The sequence below is a fragment of the Grammomys surdaster genome, unplaced genomic scaffold, assembly GCF_004785775.1.
Source record: "Grammomys surdaster isolate TR1022 unplaced genomic scaffold, NIH_TR_1.0 126531, whole genome shotgun sequence".
In the NCBI taxonomy this organism is placed as follows: domain Eukaryota; kingdom Metazoa; phylum Chordata; class Mammalia; order Rodentia; family Muridae; genus Grammomys; species Grammomys surdaster.
In genome coordinates this window covers 9,120,380-9,140,931 of record NW_021621323.1, presented here as the reverse complement: position 1 = coordinate 9,140,931, position 20,552 = coordinate 9,120,380, and the positions used below count along the sequence as shown (strand labels likewise).

General features: G+C 39.3%; 1 protein-coding gene and 1 non-coding gene across 2 annotated transcripts in view; one reads left to right on the top strand and one right to left on the bottom strand.

Moving 5' to 3' along the window:
- The window catches only part of Tbck (TBC1 domain containing kinase), a 149,582-nt gene that overhangs the window by 81,126 nt on the left and 47,904 nt on the right, over positions 1-20,552 (top strand). Inside the window, exon 23 of the mRNA XM_028760363.1 lies at positions 5,146-5,321. Within this exon, the coding sequence (XP_028616196.1) occupies positions 5,146-5,321 (176 nt within the window). The remainder of the gene's footprint in view (positions 1-5,145; positions 5,322-20,552) is intronic.
- LOC114614892 lies at positions 18,787-18,919 on the bottom strand. Its single transcript, XR_003710402.1, has one exon. It is a non-coding gene; the product is annotated as a small nucleolar RNA SNORA17 (small nucleolar RNA).

The following is a 20,552-nucleotide window of genomic DNA, read 5'->3' as shown; positions in this document are numbered from 1 at the left end:
AGCTGTGGTGTGGACGATGTAGCGGGCACTTTCAAAATGCTGTTCACTAGGAAATGAGAAGAGAGTAATCCAAGAGTATATTTAAAAATATGGTAAAACAGTTTTTATTGAAGGGCTCTTTACCCAAATACAATTCATGGCAAAGTCTTGAGTGCCTTAAGATGACTGCTTTCTCTAATACTGCGTCTCCTCCTTGCTCATGTGCCTTGTACTGCACACCACCCTCCTTCACACAGTCCTTAAATATGGTATGCCAGGCTCCTGGCAGGTCCTTGGTCTTTGGAAGACCTAGAATCTATATCATATTATAAATATTAATTTTAATTATTCTTCATCAAAGCAATAGTTCGCAACCTTCTTAATGCTGCAACCCTTTAATATAGTTGTAGAGATCCCCAACTTCAAAATTATTTTAGTTGCTTCTTCATAACTGTAATTTTGCTACTGTTATGAATCATATAAGTATATGTGGCTTCTGATGGTCTTAGGTGACCCTGTGACCAGGTCATTGGATTCCCAGAGGGCTTGCTACCCACATGGTGGGAATCGCTGCTCTAAAGGCATCAGATGATGATGAAGATGCTGTCAACCTGAGACTCTGATGCAGTTTTCTGTAGAAAGGGTACTTCATGGTGTGCAGGGTTTATTTTGTTCGCCATGGTCTCTGGTCTTAATCCTGTCCTAGCCTATCTTCTGGAGTTCCAAGTCCCATTGTAGTAATTTTGGAATGTTTTCATGTCACAAGGCATCAGTACTTAAAGTTCATCTTATCTTCTTTTTACAAACAAATTCTACATTCCAAAAATGTTCACTGTTGAAGGACTGTTGCACATATGAACATACAGAGACTGTGGCAGTATGCAAAAACCTGTACACGTTCAAGCCAGACAAACTCTCAGCAAGGAGAAGGGGAGTGAACACAGAGTCCTACCTCAAACCAAGAAGCTATTTGCAACTGATAGCTGCTGAGAGAGAGAAAAGCAGTTTTCCTCAGGGGATGATACCAGGTGTAATAGCAACCACACTCAATGCCTGGCCTTGTGCTCAGAAGTAGTTGGTCAACACAAAATGAACTTAATCTATTTTTGTGGTTTGGTTTGGTTTGCTTTGCTTTGGTTGCTTTCTAAGAAAGAACATAAATTTCATGGATTGGGAGTTGGAGTAGGATCTGAAAAGAGTTGAGGACGAAAGAGGAATATAATCAAAATACTATATTATCTATGAAATTCTCAAAAAATAAATAAAACACTAAAAGTAAGTAGTTGTTGAAAACAATCAATTATTAGGTTGAAAATCCTCCATATCCTAAGGTTTTTGTCATATGGGAAATGAGGCTCTAGGAGCAGGGAGATGCTCAGCACCTGCTGCTCTTGCCGAGGACCTGGGTTCTATGCTCAGCACCTCCATGGTCGCTCCCAGCCATCCATAAGTCCAGTTCCAGGGGATCCAGTACTCTCTTCTGACCTCCACTGGCAGAAGGCATGCACCCACGTGACACACATACATACATGTGGGGAAAACATTTTCTTACACAAAATAAGGTTTTTGAAAAAAAACTGAAGGTTTGTGCGGTTAATAGTTAATATACAATTCTAAATCCAGTATCTATAAGTTTCAAACATAAAGAAACTTTAAAGGAAAATATGTAAAAAAGAATGGTTTTTATTTTTTCTCTTTAGGCATATTTTCAAGAAATGTGTAGATTTGAATTATCTAGTTCGACGCATTGCAACAGTTGTCAGCATATATGTAAATCTCACCCCAGGGAAGATACAGAATAGTCTTATCAGCCCACAAAATTCTTTCCTTCTACTTCTAATAGATATGCACTTCTCTCCTGCAGCTGTTGTCTTCCTTACCTCATTCTGTCAACCTACAAGAGCTCCAATGGTTGGGGCTTTATTTCCTGAGCTGTTTGTTTTGATTTTTCTTTTTAATTTAATGAGATGAACTGAACTCAGGTGAACTTAGGACCTGGAGTAGAAATTGTGAATTATGGCAGCAGCTCTAACTGAAAATAATGTCAACCTTTAATTGCTACTGAAATAGCATTGGAAAAATAGGAAACTGGAAAAAGGTCCATCTCGCCCATGTTGAATGCTTCCATGTGGAGAAGTGCCAGGCACCGGTTGGATGGATGAGCATAGCCATGGGCTTCAGGTGCTGCCAAGAGCTGTCACTTAGCAAATGGTCCCACTTGATATTAGGAACTATTTTCAGTTCAGGCTCCTTTACTTGGGGTCTTCTCACTAGCAGAGACCTTTTTAGGGCATGTCTGAGGTTACTTGCTTCCACTCTGACCCAGCGCTTTTCCAGTTCTAGCCCTTTCTATTTGAAAGTACCAAGATCCTGAGAACACATAAATGGAGTAAAGCATACCAGTTTTCTCAAATTCAAGTTTGACCTGACTTCTTAGAAAAGACAGTAGATCCTTCATAACTCAGAAGGAAGAAGATCCAACCCTGAGGTGCTATCGGCAGGGAAGTCACCTTCAGGCAGAATACAGATACAAAAGGTGTGTTGTCGGCTATGTACCCTCTCATACGGGCACCTGGAAAGTGAAGAGACACCTGTCAAGATGAAGTAAATCAAGCAAATGAATGTCTTATCCCCATCCCCCCCCCAAAAAAAAATTAACATAGAGGAGAGCCAAAAGAAAAGCCTTGCATAATAGTGAAAGAATGTCCAGACATCAGGGATTCAGTAGACCTAAGCAGCCATCATTCCCATCAAGACAAAAGAAGCAAAGGCTTCAAGAGAGACAGCTTTTTAGATCTGACTTGCTCACATAGGAAACATGAGAGGCGTATTTATCGTGTTAAAGATATTTCAGTTTTTCTGAGAGACATGATACTGATTGGTGAGGATGAAGAAGGTGGGAGTTAGAAAAATTATTTCACTCAGTCACAAAAAAAAAAAAAAAGTCTTCTAGTCTTGATTCAAACCTGAGAGACCTTAACATGGGATCCATGAAATGCTGGTTCTGTGGATGAGAGATTGGTCTATAAAAATGATTGCACATCTGATAGTGCTTGCATTATGCTTTAATTATGGGAAGATTTGGAGATGGACAAGTTAGATGAATAGAAAAAGGGATATCTTCTGTCGAACGGGGCGGAACCTCCGCAGACTTTCAGGGTTCACTGCACACCACGCCAAGCTGCAGAGCTACGGAATAAGATGGAGACTGGCATTTTCCTTTGCCAGTGGGGGGTGGGAGGGGTTGGAATCGTGCTCCTGATATGGATCACTGACTTGATTTGAAGCTTTTCTGGATGACAGATGTGTCAAACTGATTTGAAGACTGGAAATACAAAATGTGTGGACTGAAATTCTTTTTCTTTAGGGACTCCGTAGTACTAAATATACAAAATGTATATAATTGATCATTTCTTCTCTTTAGCTATTAAGAATTTAATCTCAATTATACAATTGATCATTTCTTCTCTTTAGCTATTACGTATTTAATCTCAATAATTGTAATTGAAAGTTTTCTAAAAATAAATGGTTCGTAGTTTGTTGTAAACATATAGGGACACCTTTTAACATCTTATTTTTCTTGTAGTTGGTGTTTGTTTTCAGGTTGATAATGGTAGAAATTTTTAAAAACACATTTCACTGTATAGGTATCATGTTGAAATAAATTCAATTATGTCTCAAATCTTGTTTAACTCTTTGTATAATTCTATGTCAGTTATAACATGTGGAGTGTGAATCTAAAATCGACTCTTTTGTACAGCTGTGGCGGTAACCAGCTGTGAAGTTGACAAAGATAGCTGAGAGCAGATAAAGAAATGCCTAAATGAGTGGCTCATCTTTCCAGAACTGCTGTTTATATTCCAAACCTAAATGAGCCAGGATGCTTCTATGATCCTTTTGTAGCTCAAACATCCTATCTGGGCAACACACCTAACAGTCACTTTGCATCTTAGTGTCTTAGCTCATTCTTCCAAAAGAAAGGGTTGGACCTGATGTTGGGATCATTGTAAAAATTAAATGGACCAAGAACATACAATCGAAAACCATGTCAGGTAGTTGGGATCCAATAAATGCTGTTTTCTCTTCTCCAAAGATTCTTCACTTTGTGATAGCAAACAATCCCAAATCCATGCGGCATATACTTGTTAGTGGCCTATCTATACAACAAAACTCTTGAGACACGCAGCTTAAAACGAGGATTTGTGTCGGCTCACAGATTCGGAGCTTTAGATCTGTGGTTCCATGACTCTGCTGCCTTTGGGCCTCTGTAGGGAGGTTGAACATCTGTGGTAGGAAACACAAAGCTGAGAAAATAGCAAAAGAGAGAAAGAGGAAGGAGTGGGCCTTAAATAGCCTTCCAGCCCTGCCAGCCACCTTCTGCCAGCTCCAGTCAGAAGTATGCTTTGTCATTTAAGGGTGTCTCTGTCCAGTCAGGTCAGTAACCACACAGCATCCACCATATCTAGTTCATACCGGTCTCCACTCCTCCTTAAAGAGAGCAGGAAACTTGTATCTTTGGATTTTAAATCCCATGTTTTTAATCTGTTGCTTATCTGAACCGACATGATGGAACTGCAAAGTGAGACTCGATCCATTTCCTGGTTTTAGGAATGACTAAAGGGCCAGTGCTGGACCCCATCTCATCATCTGGGACTTCACTGCTGTGTTCCATCTTCCTCATCTAGAAATGCTTAATTCTTCACCAGAATTGTTGGCCTCCTGCTACAGTCCAATCAAAAACTGTGATTGGCTGTAGTAATGAACACACCCATGCACTGCCTCTCCCTCGAAGCTGAGGAAGAAAAGGAAACAAATCTATGAAAATATTTCTTTTTAAAAATCATTTTAAATCATTGAGTGCATTTTATCTCTACATAAAAGCTCATTTAACTCAAGAAATTATAAATGATGGGAAATGCCTAGATTGATGTTTTGATCACCTTTCTGTGAATATATTATAGTTACTAAACAGCAGTATAACTTTTAGTGTATTTTACTAGCAAATAATCCTTACCTTTCCAATCACTAATATTGCACATTAATATCTACATTGTTTTTGTTGGGTTCCTTTCTATTTAGTTTTTGTCCTATAAAAGTTTAGAAAAAATTTATATTAAAAATACAGTCTAAGTTCCATAGATTTTTCTCTTTATATCTTCAACCTAGAAATTGACATTGAACGCTGCGTACGCGAGTCGGTTAATCTGTTTTGCTGGACTCCTAAAAGTGCTACATACAGACAGCATGCTCAGCCTCCCAAGACAGCCTCTGAGAGCAGTGCAATCCGGAGCTCAGCGCCTTACTTCTCTGCTGAGTGTACAGATCCTCCAAAGACAGACCTGGTATGTATTAGCAGATACCTTAGAAATCCTAAGAGATGGGCTGCTGCTGTGTCCTACCGTCACTGGTGTTCATAATACTGTCACTCATGTTCTTTCAATGTAGTTATTTCCTAGTATCCGACTATGTTCACACGGTTAATCTGAAGACCTCTGTCTCCTTTGATGTATAGTAATGAAGGTTGTTTGGACATATTTCTCTGATGACAAGTTTCATTTTATTTTTTTTTTTATTGGATGATTTATTTACATTTCCTATGTTGTCCCCTTACCCCATCCCCCACCACCCCCTCGGAACCCCCAATCCCCTCGCCCCTCCTCCTTCTTCTCTGTGGATGTAACCTCTATCTACACCCCCCCACTCCCACCTCCCCACCCTCAAAATTCCCACCCCCTGGGGCATCCAGCCTTCATGAGGTCAAGGTTCTCTTCTTCCACCTATGCCCAGCAGGGCCCTCCACTTTTACATATTCAGCTGAAGCCCTGGATCCCCCCCTAAGTGCTCCCAGGCTGGTGGTTTAGACCCTGGGAGCTGTGGTTGGTTGGTATTGTTGCTCTCCTCATGGTGCCACAAACCCTTTCAGCTCCTTCAATCTTCACTCTAACTCCTCTATTGAGAACCCCATGATCAGTTCAATGGCTAGTTGTGAGCATCTGCCTCTGAATATGTCTGACTCTTGAAGGCCTCTGAGGAGATATCCATATCAGGCTCTTATCAGCATGCACTTCCTGTCTTCCACATCAGCATCTACCTTTGGTGATTGCACATGGGATAGATACTCAGGTGGAGTGGTCTTGAGACGGCCCCTCCTTCAGTTTCTGTCCCTCACTTTGTCTCCATATTTGCTCCCTTGAGTATTTTGTTGCTCCTTCTAAGAAGGACCGAATCACCCTCACTTGGTCTTCCTTCTTTATGGGCTTCATGTGGCCTGTGAGTTGCATCTTGGGCATTTCAAGGTTCTAGGCTAATATCCAATAATCAGTGAGTGAATACCATGTGTGTTCTTTTGTGATTAGTAATACACCAACTTGTTATATGAGATCACAGAAGCAAAGGAAGATTTCTTAAAATACAGCAATGTTCAGAGTTGTTGATTTAATAGGTACTTATTTGTTCATAACCAAGGAAATGATGTTGAGAAAACTATCCCATTATGTTTTCAATATTGGCCTTCTTATTAAACAAATTTACAAAATACGTTCAACCTAACTTTTATTTATAACTTCAATTTCCAAAGATCCCAATTTTATATTATCTTAATTATTTTCATGTGATTGGATTTCAGTTAAAACACATGCATTGTTTTAGTGATAGCCAGGTAAATTAATAGGGTAGTAAGATATAAAAAAGAACACTGTAATGATAAGACATTTCAAACTTGGACTTGTTAAACAATATTTTTCATAATTAGATTTGTTTGTAGTTGTATATTTTTGCATGAATCCACCTTTTTACCACTTGACATTTTCTATGATTTTTTTGTATGTTCCAAATACCTGGATGCATCTATGTTTCCCATTGCAGCTAATTTTTATTTCTTAACAACAGACAGAGATCTGGGTGAGGAAGAGGCACCAGCTCCATGGGTATATATGAGAAAGTTACTAAGGAATCTCAAGAGATAGGAATAAGAACCTACACTAGGAACTAAATACTTTCATTAGTCTCCTGAAGGTTGAGTAGGCCTCCAAGGGGAGAATTGCCTTTCACTGGGATTAAAGGTAAATATTTAGTGTTATTTGTGGAGCTGTAGTGTGTGTGGGCATGGGTTCTGTTGGGCTGAGTTGTGGGTCCTGTGTGTCTGCAGCCCCAGGTGGCTGGAGCCATGGCTCAGAGGGCAGAAGCACAGGAATTCAACTGTGCTCACTCCACACAGCTCCAGGTGGATAGCAGGCTGTGAGAAGCCTCTGGGCTCCACTCAGAGCGTGGGGAGATCACAGTCTGAGACCTTGTGTGGACCGATGTTCTTGGGTTGGAGGTCCCCGAGCCAAGACGGCTGGCCAGAGACAGGCTGATGTCAGCCCTTGGGCTCCCAGGCACCACTGAGAGGCCGCGGAAGGACTGAGACAGGACGAGGGGAACAAGATGAGCTCCGGCAGCACCCCGCAGGATAGAGACTCTTGGTCACAGCAACTCGCTTGGCTGGGTCATGGCTGGCTCAGCTAGCTTGCTTGAGTTGATGAGCTCCATGGCTGTAGTTGAAGACCTTTTCTCGATTCTCCACGGAGGGCCCCAATGATGAGAGGTAGTCCATGGTTTTAAAAGGTTGTCATGGCGGAAAGTGGATGAAGCTGTACCCTGAGTTCTCAGGGTGGGCCTGAGGTTAAATGCCTTTTGCAAGTAGGAGGGTCTGGGAAGGAATGCTTAATTGGCTAAGCCCTCTGGCCTTTAGGTATCTCATGAATAAGAAGATCTCTTGAGGCTCTGTGGCCTGTAGTCACACCCTCTACCTGTGCTATGTGACCAAAGGCCACAAACCTTTCTTTTGGAGGGGCTGTGGATAGCTGAAGCTAAGTGAAAGGAACCAGGGCCCAGGAGCAAGGCTTGAACACCTACTGTCCCTTTAGGGTCTCAGGTTCAAGGTCTGCTCTCAACCAGGTACCCAGCTGCCTCTGACAGCCCACCACCCCTCAGTTATTCTAAAATTATTTTTAATTTTATATGTATGCAATATTTTGTATGTATGAATGTGTTGCCTGCTTGTATGTTTATGTACCACCATACATGTCTCATACCCTCAGAGGTCAGAAGAATGTGTATGATTCCATGGAACATGAATTAGAGATGACCATACGCCACCATGTGGGTGCTGGGAATTGAACTCCAGTCATCCGGAAGAGCAGCATATGCTTCAAACCACTGAGCCATCTCTACAGCCCCTATGTAAAATATTTTTACTCTGAGATTTGGTCCTCTTTTTTATTTTTAAAAGTTTCAAATTAAATGCTAATATAAAGGAAAGTAGAAAAAATCTGCTGCATATTCATCAAAACTAGAATAATCCCAATTTTGACTCATGTAATGTCATACTGTCGTGTTAGACTTTTTTGTTTTCATTTTTGTTGTTGTTGAGATAGGGCTTACTATGTGTCCTGGCTACACAGTAAGGAACTCACAGTGATCCTACTGCCTCTACCTCCCAGGTGCTGAGTTCAAAGTCCTATACTACCATGCCCAACTTGTGTCCAAATTCTTTAGAGTTCTTTTACAATAGAAAAAAAACATGTTTACTGTTTCATAAAGTTGACTTCAAATTTCAATCCTGCTTGATTTTTTGTCATGTAACATTTAATAATCCACAATCTCTGCACTTACCTATTTATAACTGTAAATACACATGTTACTGACTTTATTTTTGTGGCAAAATACAGAGACACTCAAAAAATGAAGATTGATTTCTGGCATGCAGTTTCAGAGGTGTTGGTCTGTTATCTCAGGACGTGTGTAGTAGGACAGAGTAGTTGATGATGAGCCAGGAACCAGGAAAAGAGGATGAAGAGAAAGGTCAGTGAAGACACAGCCCTAGTGACTTGCTTCCTCCAGCTTGGGCCTGCTGCTGTCCTTCCACCTCTCAATAATACCAGCATATGAACCCAGCCATGATTTGATTCATTCTTTAATCAGATTGATCTACTCAGCTCTGGAAGTGTCACAAACACACCAAGCAGTATACTTCACTCTTTTCTACGCATTTCATAGTCCAGGCAAGTTGGCAAGATTATCACATCATAATACTTATGCTTTTTCCAAATAATATAAACAGTATCCAACTCAGTGTATGATTATGTACCAAGAATTTAAACTAGTAACAATTTTTATACATGCTTGGTAACTAAAGGCTAAACATTTCAACACTGTAAACTATACCAACCTTTATGACACTAATCTTCTGAGTCTGGGTTGCTTGTGTGACACAGGCCATGTTCTTGGGTTCCCTTGTCTTCACAATGTCAGCTGCAGTACTACCACTGTACGTTTAAAACTCACAAACAGTAAGGCAGTGGGCAGAGTTGGAGGCTGCTTTCTAAAGAAGGAATCTTCCTGGCAGGTTTAGCCTAGTAATTTCAGTTTAAAGTTTCACTTTGACCTTTACTTCTTAGTTTTAATACCATTCTGACTTTCAAGCCACTAAAGAATTGCCAAAAGAATTATTTCATGTCCTGCCAAGATCTCTCCCATCCAGTTTTTCCTTAAATAGTAAAAAAAAAAAAAAAAAACCCTCTGCTTGAGAATTTGGGTCATAGTTTTCTAATTGAAGAAAACAGTAAATAAAGATATGAAATTTTGATGAACATGATGAAGCAGATTTTCATTTGTGGGGATGTGAATGCAGAGAGCAGAGATCAACCTTGGTTAGTGTTCCATCTTATGTTGGGTGGGGCTGGAGTTTGTGAGTTTTAGCCCCAGCGAGCTGACCTCCTCCATCCACATTGCCAGTGCTGGGATCACAAATGCACCACTCATGCTAGCTCTGCAGATGTCCCAGATGGGACTTGCTCCTGTGGTTTGCACAGCAAGCATTCACCAACTGCACTCTCCCAGCCGCAAGGTTGAAGTGGGTGGGTTTTGGTTTTTGGTTTTTTTGGTTTTTTTTTTTTTAAACTGAACGTACTTTTTAGAAAAAGATGATAGTTAACTTTTAGATTTTTAAAATCTCTTTGACAAATTTAATCAGCATATTTATTTATTTATAAGTAGTACAGCTTATATGTAGTCTGTGAAGAAGCAAGAATTATTCTTTATGTTTGTTTGTTTTCTTTTTTATTGGATATTTTATTTATTTACATTTTGGATGTCATCCTCTTTCCCCATTTCCTCTCCCCAGAAATCCCTTATCCCATCCCCCCTCCTCATTTTTGCTTTTTTATCATTTTAATTACGTGCAAGTCACTTTAGGTCAGGTCTAGGTTGAGGAACTAGCAATACAATAGATGCAAATAGTCAAGGAACAAGCAAGACAATAAACAAATTTCTGTGTACACTCCTGATCACTGTTTCTAAGGGCTTATCAGGATGACCAAAATATCTGAGCCTACTTCCCTGTCCTATCAAAAGGTCATTTTCATCTCTGAAGCCTACTTCTTTATTCTAGCCTAAGATTTAGATTTCTGCCTGAAATTACTTCTTTGTTCTAGCCTAATATTTAGATTCTTGCCTGATAACCTGATTAGGAACACATGTAGTAGCCCAATTATAAAAAATAAGTTTTGTTTTATTTGCATAATGGTAACTACTTGCTATTGTCATGAGCAAAATAGAACATACACCAAATAGTCTTTAACATATAAGCAATGTTTTACATATTGATTAGAGTCTTTTAAACACTTTTATACTTTATGTTAGAATAGCTTCTAAAAATCAAGTATAAACACTAGTGTATAAAATTTAATCTCACAATAAACTTTATATAATTTGAACAATTGGAAAAATAGTGTCACTGGGCTTTATAGTTTGCAGGTTTTCAGGGACATTTTCTTCCCTTAAACTAATCTCTAACATGTTTTATTTCCATTTAAGGGTTGAAACAAGCTAATTAAGTATAACTTACAAACTGCTATTTTAGCAAATTTACTGTAAAATGATTTGTGCCCTAGATAATTCAAGTGTATATGTTAATTTAGTCAACACAGTAATGTCAAAGCTTCTCAAGATTTCACTATTTTTTTTTCAATTTTACTAGGTATACATCAACTTGTATACTCTTAAGTAAAGTGATGGCTTCATAGTACAGTGCAAGGAAAAACACAAATATGTGATTTCTTCTTGCTAATATAGTATCAAGAGTAAATACTGACCTGAAGTCCAACTAAACATCATTTGATTAGAATGCTCGAGTCAGCAGGTGCACAGAGCCTTTGCGTTTGCATCTGTCCTCCTTACTGTGTGTGTTCTATACATAGTCTAGTTCTCAGTCATGGGAAGAATAGGGAAAATAAGCACTGTGTGTCCTTTAATTGAAGAATTCAGTTAGTTTTCATACATTATTACTGTTATGTAAGGACTCACTCCTGTCTGTTACCTCTTTTTGAGATTCTCTTTCTTCTTTTATCCTTCCCTGTTCATCTTTATAGTTTGGTAATGCTTGGTGTGTGTGTGTGTGTGTGTGTGTGTGTGTGTGTGTGTGTGTGTGTATTTGTGTGTGTATATGTATATATATGTGTGTGTGTGTGTGTGACTTATTTAGCTCTTCATTTCTAAGAATTTTAAAAATCTGTCTCTTTGCTGAATTTCTCATTAATATCCCAATTATCTTTGTGATTTCATTTAATGGGTTATCTTTTTCCTCGTGGATTTCAATTACCTTTTAAATGACTATTTAAAATGTTGTTTATAAGCTGGGCAGTGGTGGCGCACACCTTTAATCCCAGCACTTGGGAGGCAGAGGCAGGCGGATTTCTGAGTTTGAGCCCAGCCTGGTCTACAGAGTGAGTTCCAGGACAGCCAGGGCTTCACAGAGAAACCCTGTCTCGAAAAAAACAAAAAATAAAAAATAAAAAAATAAAATGTTGTTTATGGTGCATTTCATCTGTGCAGGTATGAAATCAGTTATGAAAGAGTTTGATGTGTGCCTTTAGAAGCATGGTGCCTTGAGTTTTCATATTTCTCCTGCTTTGAGATTTTTTTGCTATCAGATGGATCAGACTGAATACAATTCTAGCTGTATTTAGGACTATAGTGTAGTTTCCCTGTAGCTCCTTGGGCTATGATTAATGACTCTGAGTACAGTGCAGACTGAGATGGAATCAGAAACCTACTATCCTATGATCCATCCCCACAAGTGAAGACATGAGCCCAAGCAGGTACAGTGCTGATAGCCATGGCTGTGAGATACCACTGTATATTTATACTTACATGTGGGAATGGTGGACCCTATCAGGTAACCACACTTTCATCAAGCGCTGTTGGTTCTAGCTGTGTAGCAAGGCCCTCAGCCAGCAGCCCTAGCAGTGGTGAGAATCCTAGAGCATATGCCCTTCAGACTGGCAGTGGCTTGGGTCCAGATATCAATGGTAAAAACCCATAGCAGTACCCCTGGTGCTCATACCGAGTCATACCTTTATTAGATTGGTAGTCAAAGTATAGAGATTGTAAGTTGTACAGATGGGGTGACAGCACCACTTGTCAAGCTCTTGTCTTGCCTGGTATAAGCACCCAAATTTGGAATGACAACTGAATCTAGGGGGTTTTCCTGCTTTAGAAGCAGTGTTTGCTGCTATAGGATAATGGCTGGGATTTGAGTTGTTCAGGGCCCTGTAAACTAGGTCGCAATAGAAACTGCAGGATTACCTCTGTACTTTGTCTATAACTTCAACTGTAGCATGGTATAGTAAGACCAAGACAACAAGAAACAACTGGGTACTTGGCTTTGGTCCTGCCATTGACATGAGTTCACAGGGAACTAGCCAGAATGTCAGGCTTAGAAGTAGAGAACTGTAATCATAGTGATACCTTCCATCTCCTCTGTATAACGTTATCTCCTGCAGTGCAGCTCACCCAGTGTCCAGGTGGACTTCACAAGGTGTCTGTGCATTTCCTGTAAGTCAGTGCAGCAATGTCTGTGGAGTCCCAACAATGGAAATATTTAGGAGTTTATAACTCCTAGAGGCGTTCAAAATAAAACACAGATCATCTCTCAAGATGGCCCCTGACTGTAGCACCTTAGGTGTTGAATGTATGATGTATGAGACTCTTTGTCGAAGTCCAGGACACGACACAGATTTCATGTTTTTATGGACTGCAAGCCAGTGTCGTCTACCAGGCTAACTTGATGGTCATGAATTCCTATACTGTACTTTTTTATGACAATTTAGCTGTGTATATTAGAGTGGTCTTTCCATTGTGATCCTTCAGAGTTTAAATACATCTGTCTAAGCCCTTAATTTTGTGGTTTAAATTGAAAGTCTGTTGTTATCTTGATGGGCTCTTCTTAGTCTGTGGCTTAACCTTTCTTTTCTACAGTGTACTCTAATGTGTTAAATTATAATATGAATCTATTATTAATAGATTGGCTTCATTTTTATTCAGCTATTTCTCTTGGAAAATATTGGAATCCATGGAACTGTCCTACAATAATTATAATCATTATTTTGAATTCACTTGGAATTTTGTCTTGCCATTTTGATCAATGTTCAGTAGTTTGTGGTTGACAGCTTTTGGAGGAAACAAGTTTTGTTGTTTTGTTTTGTTTTCATGTTCCTTGTGGTTTTGCTCTGTGATCTGGGTCAGGATATTGCTTAAAATTTGTTGCTGTTGTTCTTTCTCCTTTAATTCAGGATGCATGTCTTCTTTCAGTGGATGTGTTTATAGTGTTAAACAGAGACTGGGCTGTAGGACAGTTGTGGTGACATTTTCATCTGGTAGACTGGTATTCCAGTTCGTAAGCTGTCTCCAGTCTGTCGCTGTGGGGTGAGCTTTCCCAGCAGCAGTCACTACTCAGTAGTTAACCCAGTCTGACTAAACAGAACACTGGGTAACTGGAAACAGACACTTGCTAAGTACAGGCTAGTTTAGGGAGTAAAGGCCTCCATTGGTACCGCCTGTGCTAATGCCTTAGTATGAGAGAAAGAGAAGGAAAGGGTGAGTGATCACTATGACTCTAGTGAGAAATGTTGAGTTGTAGAGGGAAGTAGAGGAGAGACATTCGTAGGAACTGGAATAATTGGGACAGAAGAAAAAGTGGGTAGATGTGTGGAGGCTTTGGTTAGCATTAGACTTTTAAAGAGAGGTAAGGATATGTGCCTAGATATTGTAAACCAGGTCAGCGTCTGCGCTTTGGGAAATAGACAGTAAGAGGAAGGGGTATGAGAGAGAGAAAGGAAGAAAAGGAGAAGCAGAGACTCATTAAAAAGGCACTAACAGTAGGGGCTAGTGTTGCCTGCTGTGCCCTACTGTGCTGCATAGATAAGACTCTGTAGAGAGGCTGCTGGGTGGAGCTAGAAGATCACTGACACTCAGGAGATGAAGAAGAGCTGTAGTGGGGGAGGAGAGCTGGACGAACATGTTAAGAAAATGAGATCATGCCCTGAATGCCAATTTTGTTTCTTCATGGATCTACTGGGTTTTTTCTCTCTGATCCTGGACTAGGCCATGCTCCATATGCTTTTAAATGGAGCTCTTCTGTGGTCTTCCGGCTGTCTTTGCATGTATGGATTTCTTGGTTCTGTTCTGTTGCCTGTGGACTGTGGGCTGTGAACAACTAAGGCAAATTCTGCCCCACTGTGGTTGCTGAGCCCCCCTTCCCCCCAGGGTCGGAATGGCTGGCTCTATGATGCCCAAAGTACATGGATTGATGTTTGTGTTTAGGTCTTGTTTTTCCCTGTTGGGATGTTGATGGAGGCCCTGGCAGTAGTTGCTGGAGTCCCTTCTTTCAAATCTATACTAGCACTATCTTTGCTTTTTTTTTAGTCTAGTTTGCCTGGAGTAAAATGCAGCAAGCAAGGGCAGTCTGGTGGTAGAGAAAGTTCATGTCTACTTGTAGCAGAGGTTTGTTGACCAGTGGAGCTGGAACCTGGAGAAGTAGCTGATTGTAAATTATTCTTGTTCCTTTTATTTCCTAAATTGTTGTCTTACGCCCTCTGATGGGTCTCCTAGTCCACCATGTTCCAAAGGATTTTGTTTTGTCTAAGAGGGGAATATTCTTTTTCTTTTCTTTTTGTCATCATTAAGGTGAATTTTGGATAATATTTATTCTTTTAGCATATTTTATTGAGCACATGCTCAGTACCTGATTCACTTCACATTAACGTGGACTGGATCTGTTTTAAGTACCTTGGTAAATACATGGAAATGAAGAAAGTTGGTTTGGAATGAGGAAAACAAAGAGGAAGAAAACCTGCAGTGTCTGTCATGCCTCATTTACAACTGTGTTCTTCATTTTTCTGAGCCCAGTTGTTATTTAAAACAGAGCTCCTCAAGTCTAGAGTTAGCAAGATTTTTATCATTTTATATAAACATCCTTTCTCCCAGTATCAGTTCCAGATTTGGGATATCACTTAATTCAGTACACAGAAAACTATTTTGGCAGCTGGAAATGATGTATCAGGAAAGGATAAAAAGTAAAGCATGTATTAGAGTACAAGTTGAGCTAAAAGTTAGCTCAGATACTTTGTGAAATGAGACATTTAAGTAAATATTATAACCAAATAACTTAAGAATAAGTCTCACTTTCCAGGTCAAGGAACTGTAAACTAGGGGTGCTTGGTCATTATTGCTTTTCGCAGTGAACCTTCATATGCTCCTCATTTTTAAAAACATCTAATTGTTTCCCTGTAGCCATCTAAAACTTAGAAATTATAGTTGGTATTTTTCACTATCTTTTAAACATGTACTTTTATCATTTTGTGAAATTATCTTGGAGAAATGAGAATTTGTAGTGGCATATCAAAGTGCTTGCTCTCTGAGCTATAATCTTGGTGTGGTTGCTCTGTAAACACAGCTCCCCCATCCCACTGTATGCAAGGATCTTCTGAATATAGCCATGTCCTGTAGGTGAAATGAACACAGAAAGTATGTCCATGGTCAGACAAAACATGTACCAGGAGAATTATAGAATACATTATATTGATGAGGATTGGGGGTGGAGTGATAGAAGCAGAATTATGAAAATGTTTCTAATGGAAAACAAAAGAAAATATAAATTATTTTCTTTTTGGCAAAAGTAACATTGGCATAATATAGAGTAGAGTATCCAAAGAAGGTTTGGTCCAGACTGGCAGCTGAGCTGATGTGAGACGGGGCACATGTCTCCACGGGCAGCAGGCAGTGCTCACAGCTAATTAGCATACCCACATGAAGTTGGAGGGAAGGCTGCAGTGGTGACAGTTTTCCTGAGCAGCCTGATTTAATTCAGAGTTGATTTGACACAGATCTTCTAGCAATGTTTTTCCACCAGCGAGTCTACAGAATACATTTTCTTCTCGGAGAGTGATGGGCACAGTAGCCTGACTCCAGCTAGCTAATGAATATCTGGGGTCTTGCACAGAGATGTTCCTTACACAACCTCAAAGTTCAAGGATGTCATTTCATGAATCACTGCCATTCTGTGACATTTAAAGGGAAATAGATTCTGGCACAATTCTACAGACAGGGTGGCAATGAGAGAGACACCATTATACACAGGATCCAGGAAGCCTAATGATTTTCAAATTTCAAGGCAAGTGTCCCATGTATTCAGGCCCACTTAGTCCTTCATATAAGATATCAATATAAGATAAGTAAATAAGCAATTTTTGTGACATGAGTTCAAAAATCACATTTCAACCTAGGTGTAAAATTTTAATTTTGATGGGTTTTGTCCTATTTTGTACACATACTAACACAGACTGAGACCATAAGAAAAGTGAAACCAGAGCTTTATCTGCAGCTCACACACCTGAGACAAGTCCAGCCAGGAGGGGTTTCCCGATCTTTCAGCCCAATGAATAAAGTTTAGCTAACACTGGTTGTATGTGTGTGTGTCTGTCTCTCTGTGTGTGTGTGTGTGTGTGTGTGTGTGTGTGTGTGTGTGTGTGATGTTATGATTCAGAAGTCCTATAAGAATCAAGCAAAATGACCACTTACCAAGGGACAATCAAGTCGAGCTAACAAACTATTAAACTTTTTTATTTATCAAATGGCTAGTTTAATATGAAGATGTTTATTTTCTTGAACAAACTAAATTACTCTTTTTGCCTAAATATCCCTTTGTGACAAACCAGATTTATATGCATATTTTTGTTATTTATCAATTACATCATCTTTTAGAGTTTCTTTTTCTATACCAAGAAGTTATTAAAATCCTAAGTGTGCTACAAATAAATTTATAGGTAGGAAATTTTTTGTTTGTTTTTTTTTTCTTTTTTTTAGGTAGGAAATTTTGATAGGAAATTTTTTGGAAAAAACAAAGTATGTCTTTTTGTTTCTTAGCATTCCTTTGAAGTTAATTGTAGCATTGCAAAGCGTTCAAACGTGTTTTGTGTCTGTATGAGTGGACACATATACCACGTGCACATGTTGAGATCAGAGAACAACTGGTAGGTGCTGATTACTATTCACCACATGGGTTCCAGGTATCATCGGTAGCCAGGCTTGGCAGCAACCATCTTTATCCACCGCATCGCTTCTCCAGCCTGTATATTGAGATGCGCCCGTATCCTCAGCTGTTTATAGCAGTTTCAGTGTTTCAGACTTTAACTTTGCATCTATGTGTACATGTTCAGTTTTCCCTGCACAGTTTGTTGAAAAGGCTCTTTTCTCCAGTATGGCTTTTTCACTGTTGTTGTTGTTTGTTGTTGTTGTTTGTTTGTTGTTGTTGTTGTTGTCAAAAACTAAGTGGCTATAGCTACGTGGACTTACTCATGTCTTGGTCCTCTAGTCTATTCCACTCATGTTTGTATCTGGTTTTCTGCCAATACTGTGCAGGTTTTTTCTTTTGTTTGGGAGGTAGGAGGAAAGAGTTTATTTTTCTACAGTTCAGTATCACAGTTCTGTCATTGAAGGAACGTAAGGCAGAAACCTACAGCTGAAACAGAAGCCATGAAGGAGTCCTGCTTGCTCCCTATGGCTTACTCAGTGTGCTTTTTATAAAACCCAGTTTTGTCATAGATGCCCTTTATTGCATTGAGGTGTTCACATAATCCCTAGTTCCTTCAGGACCTTCATCCTAAAGGAATGCTGGATTTTGTCAAATGGCTTTTCTGTGTCTACTTATGTAGGACTTCATGTGATTTCTGTCCTGCCCTGTGATTTTAACCAATTAAATTACTCTCTGCTTTTAAAATAGAGTAGTGATTTTATTTCTATAAGTAAAATTTGTGCTTACTTAAACATCTCATATTTTGTCAAATAATATTTTTAAAATATTAATGGGATATATGTATCAAATTACATATTTACATTTTATAGACAATATAATATCTTAAAGATTTACTTCATCACAAAAAGATTGCCTGCAACTTTTAGCAATATTTCCCTGTCTTGGATTGCTTATTACAATTTTAACTTTTTATTGGTTGTGAACTTCACATCATGCACCCCAATCCCACTCATCTCCCCCCCATACCTGCCCTCCACTCTTATAACCTAATGCCCAACAGAGAAAAAAATCTAGGTGGGGAAGCTGCAGTGTGTCCCACAGAACACCCTTTTGTCCATTCATATTTGCTTGCAGATGTTCACTGACCTGAGTCATTGGTCTGGTGCAAGGCCTCTGGCTTCTGTTGCTCTACCAATACTGGATCCTCAGTGGGACTCCTCTCAGCTATCCTGTTGTTGCTCTGTGTCATGGAGATCCTGTAGTTTGGGATCTGTAAGAGAGGGGCCCATGGTCCTAGGCTGTAGTTCTTCTAAGTCTCTGGATCACTCCCTGCCCTGGGAGCCCTTCCAGGCCTGTGCTGTACTGGACTGGTGGTTGTCTCAGGCTAGCTCCCAGTCTGGGCCCCCAGGTGCCAGACTAGACTGGTAGTCATCTCAGGCTGGCTTTTTTCAGGGAATGTTAGGCTACTAATCATTCAGATGTTAATAGGTCAGAACACTGAGTGTAGACATCCTCTCTTTCTTCTCTACCATCTACTGATGCACAGTGACACAGCAGCCACACCTACACCACCTCTGAGGACTTAGTATCACATTTTAAGCTCCATTACACCAGAAGGGAGATATGAAGATTTTTAGTTTAACAATTTTAAAGTTAACAGTATCTAGTCTAAGTGCTATAGTAATTCACCTATACCTATACATTCATACTGTTCATTTTAATTAGAATTTCTGTTCTGTTTTGTAGACTTTTGCATATAAAATAGTATATATAAAATAGTTTATTGAGTTTTCTCTTTATTGGGACTGAATTTGTAGTATGTTTATGCAGTACATTTTAGTAATTAAATACATGTATATAATGTATAGTAATGCAATCAGGGTAATAAGAATTTCCATCCCCTCAAACACTAATCATCTTCATATGTTGGAATTTCATCCTCTTCTGGTCACATTGAAATATGTCATGATTGTTTGACCCTCTACTTACCCTTCTGTATATGTAATAGAGAACCCAGAACTAATTCTTCCTCCCAGTTGTGGTTTACTGTCTCTCTACAAAACCTCTTTTGATTCACTCTCTCTCAGGCCTTTCCAAGTCCCCAGTGACCACAGTCCCATTCCATTTCTCATGACACTGACTTACAAGTTTACAGAAATGACAAGATGTGGTATCTGACTCTCTATGTCTGACTTTCTTCTCTTAGCATAATGAAACCAGTTCTATCCATGTTACCCCAAATGGCAGTTTCATATTTAATGCTGAATCATGCTCTGTCGTGTTATATACGGACTCATTGTTCAGAGCATTTACATAGACTCCATATCCTAGTTCTGTGAGCAGCACTATGGTGAACATAGGAGTGCATGCATCCTTTTAGTACAGAGATTGTCTCCTTTGCATATGTTCCCAGTGGTACATTCACCGTATCAGTAGAGTGCATCTATTTTAGTTTTCTGAGGAATCCTATATGGTATTCCACAATGTCTATACAATTTACATTCCCACCACCCTTTCTCCCATCTGTATCATCATTTGCTATTTCTGTCTTCTTGATAATAACCTTTCTAATTGAGATAGGATGATGTATCTTAGTGCTTTATTGTCATTGTTGTTTTGAGGAAGATAGACTCTTCACCATGTACCCCTGGACACCTGAGGTGCTCTTTAACTCACAGTGTGCCTGCCTCCCTCACCAGTGCTGAGAATACAGACTTATACCACTGCTTTCTCAGGCTTTTGATTTGCTTTTACCTAATCATTGTGAGACTGGACATTTATTGAATAGATCGTCTTCTCTCTACTGGATACTGGTGTCTTTGTTAAATAATATTTGACTATATGATTTTAAATTACTTTAAATTTTTGTTTTCTTCCGTGCATGCGAGCATGTGTGCATGTGTGCATGTGTGCATGTATGTATGTATGTATGTATGTATGTATGTAGTATAACAATGCCACAGTTTGGTTATAATTTTGTTTTGAAGTCAAACATTGTACTACCTTTTTCCCGCATTCTAGATTTTAGATTTTTATAGCTTATCTTGGTCTTTCCTGCTTCCACATACATATTAGGGCTTTTTCTATTTATGTGATAAAGGTTTTCAGTATTTTGGTGAGAATTATATTGAACAATGAAATACTAAGGTCATTTGAACCTTAAGTCTTCTGATCTATAAACATGGGAAATCATGAACACTGTCATTCTCTTTTTATCTTT